The sequence below is a fragment of the Pyrgilauda ruficollis genome, unplaced genomic scaffold (genome assembly GCF_017590135.1).
Source record: "Pyrgilauda ruficollis isolate IOZ18807 unplaced genomic scaffold, ASM1759013v1 scaffold10, whole genome shotgun sequence".
Taxonomy (NCBI): Eukaryota; Metazoa; Chordata; class Aves; order Passeriformes; family Passeridae; genus Pyrgilauda; species Pyrgilauda ruficollis.
Window position 1 is genome coordinate 6,527,311 of NW_024508101.1, and position 25,323 is coordinate 6,552,633.

General features: G+C 44.2%; 1 protein-coding gene across 7 annotated transcripts in view; it reads left to right on the top strand.

Moving 5' to 3' along the window:
• The window catches only part of ADAMTS9 (ADAM metallopeptidase with thrombospondin type 1 motif 9), a 79,973-nt gene that overhangs the window by 43,197 nt on the left and 11,453 nt on the right, over positions 1-25,323 (top strand). For 5 of the 7 annotated variants that reach the window (XR_005954571.1, XM_041460249.1, XM_041460257.1 and 2 more), the window contains 7 exons: positions 30-197; positions 369-653; positions 1,301-1,462; positions 2,027-2,203; positions 14,659-14,826; positions 18,752-18,925; positions 24,038-24,208. Coding sequence is in view for 6 of the 7 variants with exons in the window: in XM_041460249.1 (XP_041316183.1) it covers positions 30-197; positions 369-653; positions 1,301-1,462; positions 2,027-2,203; positions 14,659-14,826; positions 18,752-18,925; positions 24,038-24,208 (1,305 nt within the window). In the remaining variant the exon portion in view is untranslated. The remainder of the gene's footprint in view (positions 1-29; positions 198-368; positions 654-1,300; positions 1,463-2,026; positions 2,204-14,658; positions 14,827-18,751; positions 18,926-24,037; positions 24,209-25,323) is intronic. The other 2 variants (XM_041460265.1, XM_041460278.1) reach the window with 2 other exon arrangements.

Genomic DNA, 25,323 nt, shown 5'->3' on the forward strand with positions numbered 1-25,323 from the left:
CTAGTGGAGTGCTCTTTGCTCTTCCCTAGTGCTCCGCTACATGTGGGAAGGGAACCCGGATGAGATACGTCAGCTGCCGGGATGACCAGGGCTCTGTGGCCGATGAGTCAGCTTGTTTCCACCTTCCAAAGCCATCAGCCACAGAAATGTGCACCGTGACACCGTGCGGGCAGTGGAAGGCCTTGGAGTGGAGCTCTGTAAGCATCACGCTGTCTCTTGCAAGAGACCTCATTGCTGGAAATGTGCTTCATTAATCTGTCGCACTTGCCCTTACATAATTGAGGTTATTTGGGTTTTCTGCTGTTCATTATTAGCAAGAGCTGGTTTTCCAAACTGGAAATGTGACCGTGTCTCCTTTTGTAACGCAGTGCTCGGTGACTTGTGGTCAAGGTAAGGCAACGCGACAAGTGATCTGCATCAATTACAGTGACCAGCTGGTGGATAGGAGCGAGTGTGACCCAGACGACCTCCCTGCCACCGAGCAAGACTGCTCCATGTCTCCTTGTCATCCAAACAGCCATGACTACGGCAGGCCCATCCCCCCTTTCCTCTATCCGGATCATCGCCTCAAACCGCACCCCGGGGGCAGCCCGAACCGAAACCGTGCACATATACCAGGAGGCAATCAGTGGAGGATTGGCCCCTGGGGTGCTGTAAGTGCCCTGATTCTCTTATTCCTGAGTTTTGTTGGGTTTTGTTTCTTTCCCAAGCTAATCCATATTTTCTTAAAGTCAGCACAAAAGGAAAAGAGAGAGCGACCTTTCTCCCCAGTCTGCTCTCTGCTCACATAAGCAAGTGTTGCAGAAGGGCTCAGGCATCCCTTGTCAGCCTCTCATACCTTGTATCTCCAAGACAGTCTAGGCAGAAAGCTGACAGCATCATTTTCCATGAGTCGAAGGCCGACCTCTGCTTCTTGTCTGTCTCCTGGGGCATTTACAGCTGTGCAGGGTTGTTGCCAAAGCACAGCAGAGCCTCGATGCCAGCTCGTCTCACTGCAAACAGTATGCAATGCTTTATCATGGAAGTCTCTAAAGAGAATTAAGCACAAATGGGATGTCAGACACTGCAGAAGGGATTACTCACCTGCTTAAAACTAGGCTGGTGTTTAGTTTCTTTACTTAGTCAGCACCTAAGTCATTGCACTGCTATTAGCAATAGCTGGGTTTTGAAGTTTAATAATGCCTGTTAGATGTATTAAACTTCTAGCAGTGCATTCCCACGGTGCAAGGCACTGGGAAGGAGCTGGGAATGCAAACCTATTCCTGGACTCAATGAAGCTGTGGGCAATTGTGTCTTCCAGTGCTCTAGCACATGTGCGGGGGGGTTCCAGCGGCGGGTCGTGGTGTGCCAGGATGAAAATGGATACACTGCAAATAACTGCGATGAGAAAAGCAAACCCATGGAGCAGAGGTCGTGCGAATCTGGCCCCTGCCCTCAGTGGGCCTATGGCAACTGGGGAGAGGTGAGTGCACCATCCATCTGGGCTCCCTGCCCAGGGCAAGACTTTCATTAGCAGGTGGCTTAAAATTTGGGTGAAGAGAGGGGTGGCATTTATTAGAAGGACTGGAGCTTGAAGGGGAGCCTCTGATAAATGAATGAATGCAAGCAATTTTTGGGTGGTGTTTTCATTTCCATTTGTCATGGGAAAACTTTCTTTCCAAGCAAAAGTTTTACAAAACTGAAGATTTTTTTTGAGAAGCCTAGTTTAACTGAAGGCCTTTTTTTAATAAAAGCACTCCTTCCTTTTGAAAATTAATCTGAGATGAGCAATTGTAGATGTAAACCTCCACTGTTACATTGAGTTGGGCAATATCATGGTGGAGCAGCATGAATGGACAGCTTTAGGGGGAGAGAAGCTGAGGCAGCTGAAGGTCCGTCTGAGGCTCATGAGAGGGATTTGGCTGGAGTGGGTTAGTTTGGAACAGAAACTACCATTGGTTTTTTGAGGTGCTAGTGCTTTGGGCAGAAAGTGAGCAGTATTTTTGCTGTCCCCATGGTGATTGCTCTGTCCTCTGCTGACTTGCAGTGCACAAAGCCATGCGGAGCAGGGACAAGGACACGGCTGGTGGTGTGCCAGCGCCCTAATGGAGAAAGGTTTACGGATCTGAGCTGTGAAATCCTTGACAAGCCACCAGACAGAGAGCAGTGCAATGTGCAGGACTGTCCTAGAGATGCTGCCTGGAGTGCTGGTCCTTGGAGCCCGGTACGACCATAAACTCTTTCTCTTTATGAACTGTTTTGTAGATATCCCCTAACAACATTTAATTTGCTTCAAACCAAGGTGCTAATGCTTCATGTCTTAAAACTGCACTTACAGAGGATTATTTACAATATATTCAGAATAACACCTGTTTCAGGAAGGGCTTACATTAGGGGAGCTCTGGTCCTTTAATTTAAAAGGCACTTTCTGCTAAGTAGCAACCTTTATCCATTTTATTACACTGTGCAAGTGCTGTGCATTATGAATCTTGGTTCTGACTAAGTTTTTGCATATGGATTTAAACCTGAAATTTAAGCAGTACGTTTCCATTGAAGATAAATTGTTCAGCTCTTTAATGGTAATACTGCACTGGGCACCTACTGGTTTAGCAGTGGTGTGTTCTCTGCCAAAGGCAAGAGAAGTGGGGAGAATGTGCTAAATGGCATCAATTCCCAGGCATGTATAAGTGTGTATAAATGTGTGTGCATGTGGGCACATGCCCACACACAGACCTACATAGAAAGATGTGTGCATTCATACCTGTGCTCTATTTCTGTTCCTGTGTATATAATAAGATGTGATGTACAGTGCAAAGGCACCTGTAAGCTATTCTCGTGCATCTCTCTGGTTCTGGAGAGTGATTGTCTAGCTTGATCTCCAGCTGCTGCTCTATCACTAAACCAGCAAATGATCAGCCAGGTGTTGGAAGGCTTAAAACCCTGGCAGTTTCCCAACAGCAAAATAGTATTTGGAGCAGAGATGTCTTACTTTGCTCCTTCGCTGCTGGAGGAGTCTGCTACAGAGATGCTGTTGTGAGGGCAGAGCAGCCCTGAACCACAGGGTTGGGGTGCTATTTTGGGTGCCACACCTTTGCAATTCTCCCTGCCCAGAGCAGCAATCTTTCTGTGAACCTGCACCAAAGCAAGTGCCACCTGAGGTGTTTCTGGAGCCCTGGAAAACCACAGACCTGTCCATTTTGGAGTGGCCTTCAAACAGATGTAAACCTTTATTGTGTATTTTGTTATAAAAGCATTTGAAGACAATTTTTAAAAGAAACCTGATTCAAAAGCACTTTATAGGAAAAGGAAAAAGAGGCCTGTTTTTTAAGGTATTGGACTTTCTCAATTGTCATAGTTTGGAAAGTCATCTTGCCAAAACCTGCTCTCCTTCTGTGGGTGCTTTCAGTAACACAGATGCCTTCAGTAACACTCTTCAATATTTTCACCATACCTCAGTGAGTTCTGCAGTAGCCATAAAACTGAACTGGTGTGTATCCGGTGCTTCACCAGTACAAGAGACAGTGCTATGAAATATTTCATTTGAGGTGCTAATGTACCCCTTGTCCATCAACCTGCCTGGTGCTAAGGAAGAGCAAGGTGAGGTAAGCAGAGGTAGCGATGCGTGTGCTGGCTGCCCTGCAGGATTTGCCAGCTGGGAGGTGCTGCCAACTTTTTTTTTACCTGTGCTGGACCATTTGCAAGAGCCAAAGGTGTGAACAGAGTTGTGTTTCATTCTGGTGTCACTCAGCTTCTTCATGGCTGTTGAGGAGCAGGCTCCAGGGCTGCATCTGCTTCCCAGGGTGCAGTCCTCTAGTCTGGTGGTTTTCTTTTCACCCAGGAAAATTTCCCTTGGCTCCACTGTGTTGTCTCAGTGGGTTGTCCTTGCTCTCCTGGGAGCAGGTGGGACATCTGGCAGACAGGTGGAGGGCAGGGACACCCTGTCCTGCCTGCAGTGTCTCCTCCCAGCTGGCGCAGGGTCACAGCCCTGGGGAAGGGGCTGCAGGGCTGAGCCCCCATCATTGCCATGAACTGATTTGATTTTTCAGTCTCATTTACCAAGGTTGGGCTCTGACATAGGGGACCCAGAGCTGTCTGAAGACTGAGAAGTATCTCTGGGGTCCCCAGGGCTTCGTGTCCCTCCAGCAGAACACTCCACGTGTATGTCTACCTCGTGCTACTACTGTAGGTAGTAATGGTCAAATTTTTCTCCTTTAGTGTGGTATCACCTGGATTTGCTTTAGCTCTGTCATCAGTTGCAAACATCATTCTGTAGCTGTACATACTTCATCTGTTGGGATGGAGTGTCACTACCATATTTTTTTGGTCACTTTTGAAACAAGAGTATAGTATTAGCTGAAACTTTTCAGCAGTATGGATTTATGTATTTATGTAAAAGTGTATTTATTTTTCCAATACTGTTATTTAATTTTATATAAATATTGCATACATTTACAATGTTTAATGTTAATGTTGAACAGTGAAAATTAAAGACAAGTAGAATGTAATCATAAATGAATTTGTATAATGATTTCTTGAGTCTTTTGCTAAATTCAGATCATATACTTAGTTTTGGTAACTTTTGCTAAATTTTCTGAAACGGTTCTGCAATGTTCCATCTTTTATCTGACTTTTCTTTTACTTGCTTTGTTCTCCAACAGAAATTGTCATTCTCAATGATTAAACAAACACAGTTAAAGGTGTATGAATTACAAAGTTTGGATAACTAATTTCTTGCAATCATCTGACTGATTTAGCATTACTCAAGTTTCAGTGAAATTAGTACTATAAAATATATACAAATTAAAGCAGAGAGAGTCTGAAGCACCCAACCTGCAGTCCTTGGGCAAAAATCCACTGGGATTTTATACAGTAAACAAGTGATCTTTATCTGGTTGGTTAAATCCAGGTTTGGAAGAGATAATTAAATGGATAAACAGATTGTATGTGCAAATGATAATTTTACAACAAGAGACTGGTGAGATGTCTTGTCATTTTAATGTATGTTCAAAGAGGACTAAGAGGAGGTGACACTTTTATTCCCTTGCTTATTTAAGAACATGTATTTACCCACTGCAGAATTGTACACCGTGTGATAGACCTGACCTTCTTATTAAAACCATGCTTTAGAAAACGTGCACTGACTGTCACCAGAATACAGAGAGTGTTTTTTCTCCTCTGAATGCTTTATGGTATGAATGCAGATCTCCATACACACTCTCGAATCCTGAGAGGAAATCTTGCCATGTTCTCCAGAATGGGAGAGATGTTCCCAACAAGAATTATCCATTGCTTCACTTAAAACCCAAGGTTTGGCTTTAATAAATATACCCATATATATACCACATATATAACATGTATGCATAACCTCCCTTAAAGCCCCTGTCTTGGAGCAGATTTGCTCTGTGCAATAATCTCTGATATTCTGAGTTTTCCTTAACATCCAGCTGTATTCTGATACAATTCAGGAATAATGCTGAATTACTTTGTTGTGGGTTTCTCTTTCTTTATGAGTTAGGAAATGGTCACAGATAAGGTAAAAACAATTCTATCTCACAGCATATTTCAGCTTTTCAGTTGGGTTTTTCAGGTTCAGTTGGGTGAGTCATTTGGGTTTCACTGCACAGGACAATGATCATTTGACTTTACACTCTGGAAAATGGGTGGGTGAGGTTTAGATTTATTTGAGGTTTGTTTGGGTTTTTTTCCAAAAAAATATTATGATTTTAAAAGTAGTCTGCCTTGTCAGGTGCTTGTTAGTCTTGGGTATCTGAAGTTCAAGCTGCTGGTGCAGTGGTTGTGTAGCTCTCAGTGCTTCCCAGCTCTGTATCCTGTAGGCAGAAGTGCTGGAATCAGAGTCTTTGAGGGCCTTTTGCTCTAATGAAGAATCAGAAGCTTACTGTCAAGTAATTAGAACATTAACCAGCTAAGTTCCAAACTCTCTTATTGTGGGTGTGAGTTCAGGTTTGGGCTAGGACAGCATTGGTTTCCCTTGGAAGATGGTGGCATTGATGGCTTTGCAGAGCTCTTTGGCTGCACACAGAGATAGAGCAGCAAGGAGCTCTGAACTGGGAAGTGGAAGAACTGCCTGGCCAACATCTGTGTAGGCAGCTGGCACTCTGGAATTTTAATCTTAAAGTTGTTGTCAGTGGAAACTTTGGGTAATTTGTATTTAATTCTTTCAAAGCCCCAACATGTTGTTTGCAAAATGCCTTCCCCGTGCAGCTGGCTGAAAATAGGCTGCTCAACAGCAATATTCTCTGTGTCGTTGTTCTGATAATGTTCATAGCAGGCAGGATGTCAGGTCTTGCTAAGGCAGAAGTGATAGCCAAGGACAGATTTGGTTGCAATATAACTCTGCTGTTCCCTTCTTCTCCTCTGCAGAAAATGAATTTGCTGTGACAGCAGCATTGCTGAACTGCTCTTGGGGTTTTGTTTGAAGAGTCTCAGCCTGTTGCTCCTCTGAGGCAGTGGTGATGGATGCTCATGCATCTCTCTCCTCACCTCAGTGCTCACAGCTGGTGGCTCCAAGGCAATCACAGCTGGGCAAAGCCAGTGGTACCCAGCTGCCTAGTAGAGTCACATCATTTTTTTCATCTCTTTTTACCCTAAAATCTCCAATTTTTGTTTTCCTTTCCATTTTTATTTTTTGCCTATTATCACCATCTTTCATTGCTCCTTCTGTTTCTATTTAAAAAAGGAGAACTATATAGGTATACTTTTGTAATCAGTTCTCTGTCTCCTCTTTGCTGGTGTTGATGCTCCATTAGCAGGAAAACAACCATGGAAGCCCATCAGCTACACCCTGCAGGTGAGGGACCACCCTGGGCACTGTGTGCTTAACACTGAGCCAGCACCTTAGTGATTCCTGGACCAACTCCCCACAGGACTGATTTCCTGTAACTTAAAGCTCAGCTCTTGCAATCCACTCTCCTCCTTGAAAGCCCCCATTGGTCTTTACACCTCTCATGACCTTTGAGTGTGATGGAGAAGTAAAAGGACTGGTCAGCAATGTCCCTTCTGACCTCCCTAATCTGGTGACTAAATGCAGGAGAAGGACCAGGGAAAGGAGCTGCAGAGAATCTCTTCTGCTGTCCTTAAACAGCGTCTCCTGAGCCAGCACAGACAGGAGCTGGACCAGTGGTTAGACTCACAAAGGTTATTTTCAGATATCTTTAAAATCTTCTCGTCCCTTTGCCCCCAGACAGTGCATCTTCTCCCCAAGTTCCTCAGTGTACTTTCCCACTCAGAGCAGTCTCTTTCCTGCCACAGTGCAGTGGCTGTTTGGCTGCATTTGGCATGCCTCTGTGGTTGCCTTTTTACACCTCCTCCCTTACACATTTTCTCAATGAAATAGTCATTTTCTAGGCCTAAACTCAAACAAGAAGTGGTGAGGCTGCTGTTCAGCAATGGCTGGCTTCAGTCCTTGTGTTATGGGTGGCCCATCCCTGGCTGCAGATCTCCTGCACATCTGCACATGCCCACACAGGAGAAATAAAGCAATAAATAAAAGGGCAATTGCTTGGAATATTTGTCTCCCAAAGCACTGGCTCTGAGTACAGGAATGCATTAGTCTGCAAGGGACACATTAAAGCAGTAACACACTATCAGGGATGAGCTGTGAAATGCAGCATCTTCAGGCAGATCCCTGAGCTGGGTTTTGGGAGGTCTGCCTGCAGTTTTGCTTATTTTCCAGATTCACACTCTATACTCCACACTGCAATCACTGCTGTTGCTCAGATCCTAGGGATTTAAAACCAAGGATGTATAACAATGAGGGACATTAAGCACAAAGACATTTACTGTGCTTCTAACTTTCCCAGTGAATGATTTGTGCAGTTAGTAAGAAAAAAATGGTGTAGTCAGTCCTGTTCCAAAGGCACTTAAAGCTCTATTCATATTTTAATTTTACTAGCTCACAGGGGAGGTGAGAGAGCCAGCAGCATGGATGAAAATCTGTCTGATGCCCAAGACCATGTACAGGTTGAAAATATTTATCCCTAGTGCATTAAGCCAAAATTCTTCTTTATAAAGTGGGGGAGCAAGCAGCAACCCAGTGCTCTTACAATCCCCCAGTGTGATGCACACCTGTGAAACAGGGCTGACATTTCTTGCAGAGCTCTTTACTTTGTATTTTACTCCATCCAACACAGAGAAATCCTATTCTGGAACAGAATATCTAAATGGCATTGTAGTACCACTGTTCTCTAGAAATATGAAGTGTCACTTAGCTGAGGCACCTTGCTGCTTCAATTGATACTCTCCTAGAAGTGCCACAGCATGGAAAATAGGCTTCATCAGTACCTTCCACATCCCACTGTATTGGTGTCCTTAGGTAGCTCACACATCTCCTCCTCACTGGAGGAAATGCCTCCCTCCCTGGAGAGACCTGCAGTGGCTCTATGGGGCTTTTGTTTGTTGTTCAAGGAGCAGGACAGGGACACAGCTTTTAGGAGAACTTTGTGTGCCCACAGCCCTGCTAATTTCTGTGCCTGGTGAAGTCTTTTGTGGTGTAACAACAGGGCAGGGAAAAGAGGGGGAGAAGGTGCTGCTTACTGGGTGGATGCTACAGCAGAGGAGATGCATGGCTTCTCCTGCTGCAGTTACCACTTTATTCTCATATATCTTGTGAGGTTTCCCAGCTTGGGGAAATTATTGTATTGACTTTGGCACCCAGGACTTTAAATCTTGCAGGAGTTAAAGAACCCAAGAACATCCTTTCCTCTGGGCAATTTGTGCTGGAGCAATGGCCTCCAGACACACCAGCTCTTTCTTCCCCTGCAGCAACACATTGGACCCTTTTCTCTGATAAATTTTCCTCCCTTTTTTCTGGTTTGTTTTTTGTTTTTGTTTTTGTTTTTTTTTTTTTGTTTTGTTTTTTTGTTTTTTGTTTTTTTGTTTTGTTTTTTTGTTTTTTGTTTGTTTGTTTGTTTTTTAAATGTGTTATAAGACATCATCTGAGGCTACTCACCAGTCTCTGCAGCTGAGTTTGGTGGTAGAAAGGTGAAGATGTAGTGATTTTTGTTTAGAAGATTTCTCCCTTTTGCAGTAATGACTTGGGAAGCTCTGTGCCTCTGCAGCCTCTGGAGGATGGAGACCTTGTGGGCACTGCAGAGACAGGGCAGGCCAGCATGGAAGTTTCTTCTTGCCCATGCCCAGGGCAATGAGGGCTCCTTGGGAATACTGGAGGAAAGCCTGCTCCTGTTCAGACTGGGCACTGTGCTCCAGCTCTAAGAGGGCTCCTCAGAACACTTCCACAGGGGCTCTGGACAATGCTCACAAACACATTCAGACTATACATTCCAAAATCCCTAATGCTCATGCCTTTTTTTTTTCAATCACCTCATTTCTCTGAGGAGTCAATTTGGGTGAAACATTTCTAAAGCCTCTTTCAAAACTGCAGTGCTGTGCTTTGCTGTGTTTTGTTCAGGTCTCTGGTCCATTTGCCCTCCCTTAAATGTAGAGATCCCTCTTCCTTTTAAATGTACAAGAATCACATGTACTTTTTGGCCATGCACCAGCTAAAATCACCATGACCATACACACTCAGCACCCTTGTGTCTTAAGTCATGGCTCCTTAGTTTGTGAGGAAAGGAAGGCCAAGCTGGGTGACTCCTGCCCTGCATGTATCCCCACCCAACTTTAGGGATTTCTCACCATGCCAATGCAGATGGGCACAAGACCATGATAAAACACATTGGTGGGAGAAACAGGGCTCCAGAGCAGCAATAAACATTTCCTAAACATCTCCTAAAGTGTTGCAGTCTTGCTTTCAGCCTGTCTCACTGAAGCCAAGGGAATTGAAACACCTTGCTGTTGTGAAGCTGATTTGGTTTGGAAGCCACAGAGGCCCTGTTGCTGAACAGCTCACAAAGGTTCCAGCATTTTAAGATTCCTGGTGAAGGTTCAGCTGGTGAGGAAGGATCCAGGCTTTCCTTGGTGCTGTGTCTGTTGATGTCCTTTGTGCTCAGAGACTTCAGAGGTACAGAAGTCACCGGGATATGGTTTCAGTATCTGACAGCAGCAGCGGTGGTGGTAGCAAAAGGTGATACAGACTAGCAGGTTGCTGAAAGGTAGCCATGAGGGTACATAGTTGGGTTTGCTTGTAGTTGAAGTTTGCTGGCATCCAGGAACACGGCCCTCTTGGAAAATGGGTGTAAAGCATTGCAGGGCTCTGTTGCTTTTCTGCTTTATTTCATCCAACACATTTTGTCTCAGATTGTTGGAAAGGATGAACCAGGGCTTACTTACAGCTGCTGACTTTCCATAAAATCCTTAATGTGGGGCAGTCTAAATCTACAAGGATTGATTTTAATTTCCTCTGAGAAGTTGCTCCTGGCAGAATCTGATAAAGCCATTTTCAGTCTAATCCTTCCCAGCCCTGCATTTGCTGAGCTATCATTCCTATCTTTGGGAATTCATTGGGTGATCACCACAGCTTGCATTCATTGTCTTAAATACCTCCCAAGTCGTTGTCTGCTGATGCATGGTGGGTCTGAAAAGTAGTCTGACAGCATTTTCTGCAACTTTTCACTTCTGGGGGAGAGTGTTCCCAGGTTCTTGCTTGGGATATGCCCTTCTGCCCTTTGTGGAGCTGCCCCTTCGATGCACAAAGTTTACGAGGAGCAGTCATTCCATTTCTTCTTGACTGCTCTGTGGTGCCTTTTTCTTGCCAAGATCTGTTCATTTGTGCCCAGGGCTCTTGAGTCCTCTTGGTGCTGAACTGACCCCGCTCCCAGAAATTCACCAGAAATTTTGTACAAAATTTTAAGAGATTTTGAACATATTCTGGTTTTCTTCCTGCTGCCAGCCCTATGCATCAAGTAGCAGCCTTTCTATTTTAGAGAGGTCTTAATGAACAAGATGTACCCTCATCTCCCAAACGATGAGATCAGGGAATGCAGAAAGGGTTATTTTAAAGCAATTTGCACACACTTGGTAAAACAGAATGATCATCTCCTAAACTCTGAAACAGAAAAGAAATTTTTTGTGAACACAAAAACACAAGCAGAGCAGAGCAAGTCATTGCAGATGTTTAGCATCGTGTTCTGACCTTTATGGAAACAGTTGATATGGAAATATTTCTGCTGTATTTATTTAAACCTTTTTCCTTGAATTTATTTAAACTAGGCAGTATATTTATTTGAAAATATCAGCAGCATGCCAGTCTCCAGTTCTTGGCATGTTAACAACACTAATCATGCAATAAACATAAAGCCCTTAAATCTGTGCTAAGTGCTTTGATCCTAATGCTCTCAGGAAAGTTCTTTTGTTACTGTTCTCCGTGTAAAGTGCCAGGTGCAACTCTGGTAGGTTTAGGAGATAATAAAGATAATAACAAGGACAAGGTTTGCTAGGGTTTTAGAGTGATGGCTATAGCTGATTTTTCAAAATACTGTTTCTCTATTATTTTATGCACCGCAAACTTTTTGGTGTTTTTTTTTTTACAGAAACATAACAATTTGTTGTTTTCACACCCTCCTCCATGCCTGGCTGTCCTCCCAGGTTCATCCAGGGGTGCTGTTTGCTGTTGTGCCTCAATCACAGGCTGTAAACAGCCTTTCAGGGCAGCGTTTTCCCACACTTAAGTGGAGGCAGAGGCAAGCTGACCACAGACATGCCCAAGTGCATGTGATCCTTGACTCTAGGAACCTGATTAGTGAAAAAATTCCGTACAGTATCTGACTACACCTTCAGGGCTGGCCCAGAGGTGCTTAAAACGGGTAGAGGCTTTTCTGTTGACTCAGAAAACCTTGGATAAGGTGAGGTTGTTATTCCAGAGAGCCACCATATGCCCCCAGTACTTGGAAGCATTTTCTATAGGGGGTGTGGAAAAAAAGTTCAAGAAAAAGAGGAATGTGAAGACAGTGATTTTGCCAAATGTTTTGAGGAAGGCAAGGTCAAAGCTTACCTCATTGTGGTACTGTTATTGGTAGGTACCATAAGCAGGCAGCATTTGCAGCCATGAAGAATCCTGTTAATGAAATGCAAAGTTTATCCAGGGTCCAAAATAAATGATGAGGCTGATGGTGGTAGTTGGGTGTAGCATTTCCCGGACTCACATGGTGTTGAGATGCAGCCCACTATTAAATTATGCTTTGCATGTGGCTCACATATGCTTAAAATCTATGTGCCAGATAAAAGTTGAATACCTGAGACGAATTAGATGGCAGTTATTAAGTAGACTCTTTGCAAAGGAATTTTCAGTCTCTGATATTTGGTTAAATTAGATTATTCAACCTTTCTTTTCTGTCAGTGCAAATGAGATCATAACTCAAATGTGCATGAAAGCAAACGGGTGGTTTAGATCTGAAAATGCACAGCTGCCTAAATTTGATTTATATTAAAGGCAGACATAGAAATTATTCATTCCAGCATCTTGGGAATTACATTTAAGTATTAAAAAAATTAAGCAAATTATGCCTCAACCTCTGAGTGCACCGAGGTTTGCACGCAGACTTGTTTGATCATGGGATCACGAGATAAATGTCAGAATCAGGCTCCACGCCAAAGTTAAGCATTTTGTAGGGGAGTCATAACTTTGGAAATAACTAGGACCAAATTGTGTGTGAGATCAAGTATTTATCAAGCAGCTTCAGGTCCCAAGAAAGGTGCTTGCATTGTTGTACAGTGTGGTTAGTCTTACTTTAGGATAAGTAGTGGGATCCAATGTATTTTTTAAATTAAGGATACTCTGGGCTGTATCAGCTCCAGATGTGGGACATGAGAGAATCCTGATCAATGCTGTAAATTTACTCTTTAACTTTGCCTGTCACAGTAAAGTGGCATAACCTGCATGAGCATGAAGACTGTTTACCAAGGAACACTTGAATTTTTGTTTAAGCATCAGTGTTGGTGTTTAGTCCAAAGACAGTAAGTGGATGAAAATGCTACAGGTTTAGAACTGGGTTTTGTAGGATGTGACATTTCTGTCTTGCTGCTGACTTGTGTTGCCTGGGGAAAGAAGTAGAGAGAATGAAAAAATTAACTTCTGATGAAAATTGAAGGCTTATAAAAATAAGGTAACATTAGCTTGATCTTTCTTCTGTTGAAGCTAAAGAAAATAAGTGAAGTTTATGGATTTGGCAAACTCATGGAAGTTTTATTTTATTGCAAGGGACAGCATTTCTTCTGTTTTTCAGTGCAAGTTTGGATGTTGCTTGTTGAGTTTTTTGGCCTATCTTGATCTGAGCTCAGGAAAACTCAGAGGCCACTATCCCTGCTCAGCCTCTCAGAGGAGCATCATTAATGGCTCTTAAAGCTGTTGATCAACAGGACCTCAGTGATCTTTTGTCAGTCCCTAATACTCTTGCAGCAGGAAAACAGCCTTTTTCAGAGCATCGTTTATACAAGCTTTTAAGCATTAATATCTGGGTTTTGGAGCTACATCCGTTTCTCTCCACATTGGTCTGAATTTTTCCATTTAGAAACTGCTCTCTCACTGATTTGTTGTGGGCTGAATGAGCTGTAAGTAGGGCTGTAATATAAAATATTCACAGGTGTCAATGTATATGCCAGTTTCTATTCTAGTGGCTCTTCCAGAGCTGCTATATATATAAATTTTTTAGGTTTCAAATGTATTTATAGGCTGGGAAGAGCTTAAGCTGTAATATATTTCTTGGGAAATATACTGATGGAGTGACTCCACAATGAAGGCTGAAGCCTCATTTCTGCGTGTTTTCTCCATTCTGAAAAGAAAGCAGGACATTTTATAAGGAGAGATGGTTAGAACAGTGTGTTTGCCCTCAAGGATTAAACCAGTATGCTTATAGTGTAGCATGTAATGAAGAAATGGAAGCTGAGTCTCTGGGTGCATCATGCTGAGTAAGAGGCTTGTTCTACATGAAACTGTCATATTAAATTCGTGTCGTGATTCCAAACCCCTTTGATTCGTAAATCTTTGGAGGAGACTAATCTGAAATCAAAGTGAAGTTGCTTGGGGTTTGCATGCCAGAAGTGGTCACATTTGAAAAAGTTCAGTGAACCTGCAGAGGGAGGTTGAAATTAGTTGCTTCACTACAAAGCTTGCAGCTAACATACCTGCTGGTTTGCTTTTTGCTTTGATTCTCCAGGCTCTGCCTTCTTGCCACCTTCTGAGTTGTTTTCAAAATGCATAAATCTTAAGGATGAACATGTCCTGGTTTCAGTCTGTTTAGTGAAGAAAAAAAGAAAAGTCAGACTACAGTGATAAAACAAACACGAGCTTTTGTACCAAGGACAAGGAAATGCTGCACTTTTCTGCCTTGTCCTTTGTGCAGTTATTTCCCTCTGTGAAGGTGCAGAGCACACTTTACCCTCCTGATTTACCAATATTTGACATCCCTTTGTACCAAGGTAAATGGAAATGGTTCCTTTCAAGTTCTTCTAAGTAGATACTGAGGGCTCCTGCCTTGATCCCTGTAAGATGACTCTGCTCCTTTGAAATAACTGGAGTAATGCCAGGAATCCAGGCTGTTATCCCTGCTGAATGTCAGCTGTATTCTCTATTTTGATACTGGCATTTTTGGGGGCTTTGACCAAGAATATCACACGATATTAAGTGCCTGCACTCCCCTCAAGCTTTGTGTAGCCTGCTGGGGACCTGGGGAGGTTCTTTTTTGTCCAGCTAAAAGAAAATGCCCTGGGCAGCCATGGCCCCTGTATGAGTGTGAAAGCTGATCTGTTATTACTTTATATTTACAGTGTTCTGTCTCCTGTGGAAGGGGCCAAAAGCACCGCAGTGTGTACTGTTTGTCAAAGGAAGGCAGGCATGTAGAAGAAGAGAATTGTAAACACCTTGCTAAGCCCAACGTGCAAAAGAAATGCAGAGGGGGCAGATGTCCGAAGTGGAAAGCAGGAGATTGGGGCCAGGTGAGACATGTTGTGTACCCTTTTGCACCTTTTGGTATTCTTCCTCCATCAAATTAGCTAGAGCCTGGTTTTCCCATCACTTCTGTCCTGGTGAATTATTCAGGGATGAAGGTTTTGGGCCAGATCCTGGTGTAAAACAGTGCAGCAGTGGAGCAGCACAGATTTGTACCAGCTGAAAGCTAGGCAGCTGGCTTTTAGTGTCTGTCTGAAAGGAAATCCCTTGTTGTATATTTTAGGGTTTTGCTAGAAACATCATCAGTATATAACATTAAAGAGAATCTACTATTTATTCATGTTTTTAATATAATTTAAATATCATATCTCAAGTAAAATCTTCCTTAGTTTTGAGAAATAAATTCGTTGCTTGATTTTCCCTTGTTAAAAAGTCAGACAGTGATGCATAGAGCAGAGGCTGCTGAAAGTGAAAAAGTATTTTGAGTTATTAAACTTCTTGCTTGCTGAAAGGATACCTTGAATCCTTTTTTCCTGAAAAATAATGTCTTTGTCATCACCTTGAGTCTGCTACATCACATTTTTAACTCTGAACCTTGCTTTTCCCTCTACCTCATTAGTGTGCTAATCAGAGGAATTATTGAAAATCCCAGACTAAATGAACTGTTAACTTGTAAAGCATCGTGTTCCCTGGCATTCTGTTTTCCCAGTTTAGGTACAAAACACCCATTCTTGGGGTATTCCAGTTCCCTGAAAGGCAAACCATTAACATTGCTACAGGCACACATGCAAATGTTAGGACTGGGACAGCATGCTGTTGATTAATGTCCACTAATAAGAAGGACAATAAACCCATTAATGATCTATGATTGTTTTCAGACCTGTATTAGGTTTTTTTTAATCCTTACCTTTGGATTCACAGGATAGGAGTATTTGCCATTATGTGGGTGAGGGGCTGAGTGCCCGTTCACCATGGAGGTTCAATTACCAAAGTCTGGGCTCTTTACCTGAGGATAGGAGCATCCAGCCTGTGAAATCCACAGCACTGCTCCCATACTGGAAATTAAGTCGATATTCTTACCTTTATTACCCTCAGGACTGAAATATCAGTTTTTTACAGGAGCCAGACTAAAATGAAATGCAAGGCCATTAGACAGCCTTGTGGTATCCAATTTGCACCTTATTTAAGTGACTACTCCTGAAAGCAGTTTTTACTAATAATTGTAAACATAATAATGTAATGGTCTGTCAATTGCATTAAAATACACTAATACTAATTGGTAAAAGTAAGTGGTTTAAAATTCTCAGCTTTCCACTGCATCATGGATATTAATTTTATGCAACTAGAGAAAGAAACCCGAGTTAATAGGAGTATGAGGTGATTTATTAGTCTACGGTAATCTCTCATGACCAGGCAATTAAGGAATTTTTGTATGGTAATGATAAGGCTAAGAACAGGCTTTTCCAGGAGTAGCTCCTCAGCCCAGGTTCCTGATGCAGGATGTGCTCAGCCAGCCAGCATCCTGCTTGGGGAGAAAGTAAAGGGGTAGAAGCACTTATGCTACAATGTCAAATGGGGCTTTTTAAAGCCCTGTCAAATGCTGTGGCATGGATCTCTGAGCCTCACTGGTGCTGGCAGCATTTTTTTTTTGCCTGTGACAGATGGAGAGTTGGGAGTGCTGGTTCTGGGTCCCTTGTAGTGGGTGTTCAGGGCTTTGCCAGAGATTTCATGCCTGGGAACCAAGCTGGATTTAGGTGCTAAACTTCTCATTAAGAGCATGAAACAGACATGAGTTTGGTGCTGTGTATACACAGTAGATCAGGGTATAAATTGGGCATGAAAACTCCATGTGGCTTTCCCTATCTCCAGTGCCACTGTTGCAAATAGGAACCATGATCAGCTTCCGTTTCGATATTATCCATAAAAACCCCTAACTTTCTGAAGGTCTAATTGTCTCAGAAAGTTAATCCCAAAGCTGAGCTGCAAAAGTCTTCATGAGAAATAAGGCAAGGTTTTCCCATAAAAGTGCATCCTTGTGTCACTATATATGCCAGAACCTGTTGCATATACCTTTAGGTAGGTGCTGGGGATTTTTGCCTTCTGGAAAAGGAATTACTGAGAAAAATACAGGAATGGTTAAAAATCAGTCTCACTGGCTGTGCTGGTGCTCCAATCCTAGGTTTTTTTCTCTTTGGATGTTTTGTATTCAGAACGTGGTTAGTTCTTTTCTAGATTGTTAAGAACCCACTTCCCTGGAGCAAAGCATTTTTGATATATCTCTAAAAAGGCTTTTTCTCCAAGTTTTAAGTGTGTTTATGTCTGCACTGAAATATCAGATTTAATGTGTTTGTTTCTCCTAAGTGGTGTCAATTATGGCCATTTACCTTTCATTTAACAAAAACACCAATATTTATTCTGCTGTCTGGTATTTGCATACTTCAGCTACAGGCTGAAATCCAGCCCTATATAAAAACACAGGCAGAGCATCAGGTAGAGTTTCTGGCACAGTCCAGGGACCAACCTCTCCCCAAACCCAGGTGTCACACACAGTGCAGCCCCCCATGAAAAAGCCACGGTGTCACTTGTGCTCTTTTATCCATACCTGGGCTTTTTATGTTGGTGATAAATGCAACTCAAAAGATATCTTAGAGCATGGTAGGCATCCTGGTGCATGTGTTTCTCCAAGTTTGTGTCTTTATTCCGTTTAAGAGTCCCCTATGGAATGTGTAGGACAAAGAGCACTGTTAATTCCAGGGAAGCAGCAGCATATGGGAAGCATTTGCATCACTAGTGACAGAAATCCCACTGCTGCTTTCAAAAGCTACACGAAAATACTCCCACCCTCCTATGAATATCTGAAGCCAGACAAATAGTCACAGTCAGCTTTTCTCTGGTTTTCTTGGCTTTATGGGACATTTGGACAGTAAAGCAAAGAGCATTATGGAGGAATACAGAAAAGGGAATTGCTTCCTTAATAGGCACCACTTAATTCTCTGCCTTAAGAAGGCTCATTTTAGTGGACCTTGCAATAACAGGCTGTGAACTTATTTTCTTAGTTCCTGATATATTAATAAGTAATATTAGTTGTTATAAATAACTAATATTCGTTGTTAATTCAGCTGTGGCTTTAATACATACCTTTATTTTTACGCACTTTCTTCTACAAATGCAAATTGTCTTTACTCCAAATCTGTATTGTATACTTTAAGGTCTAGCCAAGAGGAATGTGTTCCAGGGGAGTATTAAGCACTGCTAAACATGTTAGTGTGCAGTCACAACACTAAGAAATGTTGCGTGAAAGAAAAAATAAGCTGTTAATAATATTGCAGTATAGATAATAATTTAAAGATGTCTGAGAAACAAAAAAATTCAGGCATTTGTTGCTGTGCCTTGAAGTTGGGGGAAATGTGCCTACAGTGTAATGAAGGAAATGTGAAATGCAATTAATTTCAAAAAGACATTTGTTTTCAGAAACTAACTGTATTCTCTGCCTTGGTGCATGTGCATGTTTAGATGCATGCTGAAAGAAATCCCAGCTGTATCACACCTTTCCCTCTCTACAGCTACACACTTTCCTCTATACAATCCAAGTTTGCTTTTCATTAAAGGCCACTGTATTTTGAACTATTACTTTTTTGAACCAGTGCCTGAGAAGCAATACTCAGAGCAAATCTCAGAGCCTGGCCGCCTCTGGCGTGTCGGGGTGGTTTAGCAGACCCGCTATTTTGCAATAAAAACAGATTTTTCAATAAAAATCCTGTCCAGGAAGTCCTGACCCCACTGAAGCCACCGGCAAATATTCGCACTGGCTTCAGATTCCCGGTTTTCCCTTGCGCAATGAAAAGCCTCACTTGGAAGTTGGATAGAGCATCGCTACCGCTGCCGTGGAGCCCAGAGCAGAGCCCGAACCCCCTGAACTTACCGTGGTGGCTGTGACGGGGAGCTCCACTCACCTTCTGTCCCTTCCTGCAGTGCTCCGTGTCCTGCGGCCGGGGCGTCCAGCGCCGCTCCGTGCAGTGCCACGGCGGCGCCGCGAAGGCAGCCGAGGAGGCCGAGTGCGACCCGGCCAGCCGGCCGCCTCCACAGCGGGACTGTCACCTCCCCGCGTGCCCCACGCACCGCTGGGCAGCCGGAGAATGGCAGGCGGTAAGCAGGGACCCCCTTCCCGGCCCTGGGTCGCGGCTCTGTGCTCTCAGGCGTGGCGTGATGCTGGATGCCGAGGCCGGGGAGCGCTGCCGGAGGGTCGGGGTGTTGGGGTTGCAAGCTGGGGTTGCAAAAAAAAAAATAAAAAGAGGCGGAGGGAAGGTTGGTGCATGGTGGCTGAAAGGGGGAGAGGAGAAATGCCTCTCTAGGGTTAATTTATTGCTTCTGCCCTGTGTTTGGCTGGGACCTGTGCAAATACTGGGCAGGTCTTGGGTAGGGCGGATTTGGGTCTCTTCCAGGAGGCAGAGCCCTGCTGCGCTGCTCCAGCCTGAGCCCTGTGCCTGGAGGAGTTAGGGAGCAGTGGTAATTCCCTCTTTCCTGCCCCATTACCCCAGCTCCATCGACATCCCTATCCTTTCACTGAGCTCCTGGTCTTTGCTCTTTTATCAAACCATGAGCAGTGCTGAGATCAAGTCTTCTGTGGGAGATGATGCTTTTCTGTGTGACCAGGATCAGTTCCCATCAAAAACAGCTCCTGAGACTGAAACTGGGAATAAAGCTGCTACTCCAGTGGTTTGGGGAGTGACTCCAACTCTCCTGCAGTGTGGGCATGAGTGGCCTCAAGGCTGGTGGGTGGTAGGAGGACGAGGGGATTCTGAGCAGGAGGAGCATGCACTGCCAAGAGGGTGCTGTGTCAGCCCTCAAATGCACAGTAGTTTTTGGCAGAGGCATTTCAGACCAGACACCAAAATGATTCTTTTCATTCTGTCTTTTTCCGCTTCTAGCCCCTGCATGTGGTACCTCAGCCTGACGGGAACAGGACACACAAGTTTATCTTCATTTCCCCAATCTCAGCAGTGCTGGGAAGTTGGGTTTATAATCCTGTGTAACCCAGCCACGAGTGCAGGAGGCCAGAGGGGGCTGTGCCCTTTCCCAGCTGCTTCCCAGTACACAGGGAAGTGTGATGGGAAGCAGCAGGAGGCAAAGCCAGGCTGGTCACACAGTGGTACCAGATGGAAACATCCCAGCCAGAAAAGCTCAGGAACAGCTGAGGGGGCTCCAGCAGCTTCATTGCAGTTTTAGTTTTAGTTTTACAGAGCCCATTAACTCCTTCAGGGAATAAATTTAAAGGCAGCAAAGAGGTCACCACAGCATGTAGTGCCAGTCCTTACCTAGTGCTGTAATCAGCCCTGAAAAGAAACAGCTCCTGCCCCATCCTTTCGTAGAATCTTAGAATCATTAAGTTGGAAAAGACCTCCAAACTCATCAAGTCCAACTTTCTACCAAGTTTTGCCCTCTCTCCCTTATTTTTGCAACTTCTCAAAGCAGTTTGGAGAGGTGCCTACCCCCACCCTTCTGAGCCCTTGATGGGATTCAAATCCTAATGTTTTCTGAAGTTTTCCAGGACTCCCCATTGCCCTGGGCAAATTTTAAACATATTGTGGAGATTTGTTTTTTTCCCCAAGGGAGCTTTACTAAGATGATGGATTGGAGGTTTCCTCACCTTCACAAGTACTCATAAGTAACCATGAACAGGAAAATGCAGGAGCTGCCCAATGTGAGCTTGCCCCTTTGGCTGATTCCAAGCATTTCTTCCAAGCACTTCTTATTTTGTTCTGATGTACACAGTGAAAAAAAGAATAGCACCTCCCCCCCAGCCACAGGCAGTGTCCATGAGGAGGCACAGATTGCATTGGTATTCTCTGAGCAGGGAGCAGCAATGAACCCTAATTGACATGGAAGTCAGGATATAAATAACATCTCAGTGCTGTCTTGTTCTTGATTTCTTATCTTTAAAGGGAATCTCTCAAGAGGTTTTTGGGGTTTTTTAATTGTTCCTTTTTGTTGTTGTTGTTTAGAAAAAAGTGTTGGTCTTCACAATGAGAAGGAATATGAAACTTACTGGAAACCATTTACTGCTCTGTTGGTGTATCACCATTAATCACCTGTTCTCAGTGCCCTCACCAGGGAGAAGAAAGTCAATAGAAAGAGCCTTGCTAATGTCAAAATAAAACTCAGGACTAGAGTCCCAAAGAAAAAGGAAAAATTGGGAGAAAGAAAGATTTTTTTCTTTTATATGCGCCTCTGTGGAAGGACAATGCATGGCTCTGGAAGCTCCTGAATCTTTGACATTTATCTTTTGGGGGCAAATTGTGCCATTCTTGCCTCATTTGAATTGCAGAGTTACCCAAGGCATGTTTCAAGTGTTCATGGCATGGGGGGTACATTTCATCTCTGTGTCAGATTGTTATTTAAAAAAAAGAAGAAAACAATCAATGCTTTTGCAAAGCAATGCCTTTGGGTTTATTTTAATTATTATTATTGCTCTTCTAAAGCAGTTTCAGAAGTGCTTGAAATGATCCTTAATTTGAACTGCCAGGAAAATAGTTCAGAATTTGGAAAATGAGGCAAAAGAGACAAATATTATCAAATGCCTGACCTGTTTTCAGATTTTGCTATCAATAGCTGTTACAGCCTGGCCCCACTGTTTTGTGTGAGATTTAAATCAGTCCTGAATGTGAGAATTCATGCAAAATTTGTCACTGCTTTAAAAGGAAAAATAGCCTTTCCATGCTAGCTGAACTGTCTGCTTTCTACATGAATAGTGTTTTATAACTTTGGAGTGGCTGATTGGAAACTCTGCAGTGTTTCTCTTTGACTTAGTTTATGATGGTCTCACTGTCTTTGAGCCTCATTTAATATTTCAGTGTGATTATTTTAATTGCCAGTTACCCTTAAAAATACAAATAACCAAAGTTTCAGCTCTTGATGATGACAAAATGCACAGAGCTGGCTCAGGTTTATTTGGCCACACAACTGTTATTTGCAGACAAACCCACATCAGGCTGGCCTGTGCTTGGGAGTGTCAGTCTTTCATCAGCAAGTAATGGTTTTAAACAAGGATGGACTTTTGATGTGGTAGCTCTTCACTGCCAATGTTAGAAGATGCCTTGATGGCATAGACATGGTTCACCCTCTTAAAGTGAAGCTTGAGCCAAGGTACTTTGAAATTTAGTCTGAAATATACATTAAGGAGATGAGACAAAATCAGGCTTGGTTCTTCCCGCTCCTTTCAAGGTGCCTCCTTTGGCTGTGAGGGACCATGGAACAATTCACCCTGTATTGCTGACCCCTGGCTGGGCTGGAAAATGCCAAAGCAGAGAGGAGGGAAGCTTTGAGCATCCTGTGACCCCACTCCCACTGAGCAGGAAGGTCGAGGTTCAGGCTGCCCCAAAAGGTGCCTGGAGAGCTGTCAGGGAAGCTGCCTGAAGATGGAGCTGTAGTGGTGCCACATTCACACACAATGACCCCCTTTCAGTCTGTACTTATGTAATAGGGAGACAATCAGAGATGGGCAAATATAGCTCACTTTGTTTGCTTTCTGGGGAAATCACACTCCAGCAAATTCCCCCAACCCCTGTAGGATTGCCATGTTTCAGCACAGACCTAGAAGGAGCTTCCACTCCAAGGACTCAAAGCAAGAGAGTAAATAAGGTTGAAAGCACACAAAGCCCTTGGGGTCTTCTGGCAGACTGCAGATTTTGCAATGTTGACTGTTGCCTAAGAGCTCCTAAGTTATTCCTTTGGAATAAATGCTGCTTTGTGGAGCTGCCTCTCCTTCCCCATCCCTTTCCACTTTGCCCCAGTTTTAAATATTTACACCCAACATGATGTTGTGCTCACTGCTGCTCTCCTGGTTTGCTGCTGCTGCCACAAACTGATCTGATTTTTCAATAATCTCAAAAAATTTACAACCCTGGTTCTGACAGCCAATTACAGTAACAGGGCCATGACAGTGCCTGCATTTTGCAATTAGCTGAACCCACTAATAGCTTCCTAATTGTTGGCCAGCCAGGAGAACAGGAGCTGCTTCAGGGAGGCTGGAAATGATATTTGGAGGGTAGGACTCTAACTAGATTAAACTGGCACAGTGTTCCAAGCCTAGGTGACTTCAAGCAGTGTTTCTGTACAGATAGGGATGGTCTGATTGGATGTTTTATCCTTTTCCTTAAGGGGAAGACATTTCCTACATGTTCTATAAAATGATTATTTTCATGCATTTTTCTCCTTGTTAATCCCGTTAGTTGAAAGTGTTAGAAGTCCATTACAGGCAATAACTAAAAGAAAATAGGGTTTTATCTAGACAGCTGCTCTTACACTGATTTATTTTGTTTTATGTGTTTTTCTAAGATGCTCTCCAAGGACAGCCTCACTCCCAGGAACACAGCCTCACAGTCAGGCTCGTTTTTCCGTGACAAGCAGAGAAAGAACTGAGTCCTTGAAATCTGCAGAAGGACCTGGGGAGCAGTTGTACTTGTCTGGCATGGGTTGCTCTTAATATCAGGCAGGGCAGTGTTTAAAAGAGAATAAACCTGCAGGGCTGCCTCCACTGCAGTGATTGTAGAGTTGTGTTGGAGGCTAGGCTGGGTGAAGCTCTAGCAGCCTGCTGTAGTGGAAAGTGTCCCTGCCCATGGCAGAGGGTTGGAATGAGATGATCTCTAAGGTCTTTTTCACCCAAACTAGTCTATGATGATTCTATGATTATGTGTGCCCCATGTCAAGGCAGAGAGCTGGGGAAGGAGCTCTCCCCACACCAGCCACAGCCAGAGGTGCAGCAGTGTGATTTTTGCCAGGGGGATGGTTGGGTTGTCATTCTCCAAACAGCTGTATTCACTAGGGGCTGAAATAATGGGGGTTGGCCCTTTCTTCTCCCCTTGCCCTGTCTCCTAGCCCAGCATGCCCAATCCTGCATTTTTTGATCCTACCACAGCTGGACCCCCACATCTGCCCCATCCCAATATTTGCTACTGTGGTTTCTCCTCTCTCCTGGGGATGTGGGTCAGTACCTCCAGAGGTACTAACATCTGCCCCATCCCAATATTTGCTACTGTGGTTTCTCCTCTCTCCTGGGGATGTGGATTAGTACCTCCAGAGGTCAGGAGCAGTTGGTCACAGGCAGCAGCATGTGGCACAGCAGGGTCCTGGTGGAAAATTTTCCCCCAGGTGATACCAGTGACAGCTCACAGGGGTTGCTGGGAGGAGGGCTGGCTCTGGATGTGGGTTCATTCCCTGGAGTCCCTCGGCGTTGCCTGAGCTGGTGTTTCTTGCACGCAGTGCACGAAGACGTGCGGGGAGGCGTCGCGGTTCCGCGAGGTGTTGTGTGTGGATGAGAAGGAGCAGCTGCAGAGCAGCGGCCGCTGCGAGGCCAGCGAGCGCCCGCCCGAGGTGGAGAGCTGCGGGCTGCCCCCCTGCGAGTACATCTGGATCACGGGAGAGTGGTCAGAGGTGAGATCCCTGCACCAACACTGCCCCTGCTTGAGGTATTGCAACCCCAGTCAACACTGGCAAGGCAGCGCTGTGGGTTTTAATTTTTATTTTTTGGTTTATTTCGGTGTGCAGTCTCCCTGTTGGGTAGAAAGGAGCGGTGCTGTGGGAGACAGCCAGGATATTAAAGACTAAAAGCAGCGTGCTCAGGGTCCTAGATAATATTATCTGGAGGCAATTTTCTTCCAAAGTACAGTGCATTCAGCAGGCACCCTCTTTGGTTTTCTGCTGATTTATTTCATTTATTTCATTAATTGGTTCTATTCCCATCCACTCCCTGGGGGCTCTGGGGCCCTGTGAGTTGTGTAAGGGTCCAGATGTGCATCATGGGAGAGAGGCAAGCCCGGAGGTGACCATGGGGGCACATCCTTCCTCAGTGCTGTCTTTGCAGGGGCAAGGACCCAGAGTGAGGGAAGGCAGGACATTCACCCTCACAGCTGGGAGGCAAGGAAAATAGATGAGTTTTCCTTGCAGCGGGCGCCGCATGCGGGAGGACTCAGGCTAATCTCAGCCTGTTTCCTTCTGCAGCCAGTGAAGGATTAGTTTCCAGTTGGAGAAACAGTAGAGGGAAATGACAAGGCAGCTGCTGACACAGCACTGATTAAAGAGAAAGAACAAGAAAAGGGAAAAAGAAAACACGGCAGGACTGAGGGGAAGGAGAGCCAAGCCACCTGAGATAGTGCAAGGAGGGAGAAACGTGGAGACATGAGAATATCTCAGAGCAGCCTGGTCTCCTGAGTGGATTCTTACGAGAAATACTGAGGTGCCTGTCAGGCTGGAGCTCTGGCTGCTCCTTGCCCAGGTGCCCTCTACCCACCCCCAATGCCTGTGAGACCACCTGGGAGCACTCAGGCCCATGAAGACAGAGAGGTGAAGAGAGCTTACAGAGCCAGAGTTTGACTCTCCCAGGTCCCATTCAGCCCTTTGATGAGGAAGGCAGAAGTGCTGTTTATCCTCTAATGGCAATGAAAAATTTCTCATTTTTCTAGTTGCTGACAAGTACCTGCAATTCAGGGTGAGCCTTGACCATTTTCTCTCTCTCTGCATCCCATGGAAAAAAAACCCCTACCAAACCA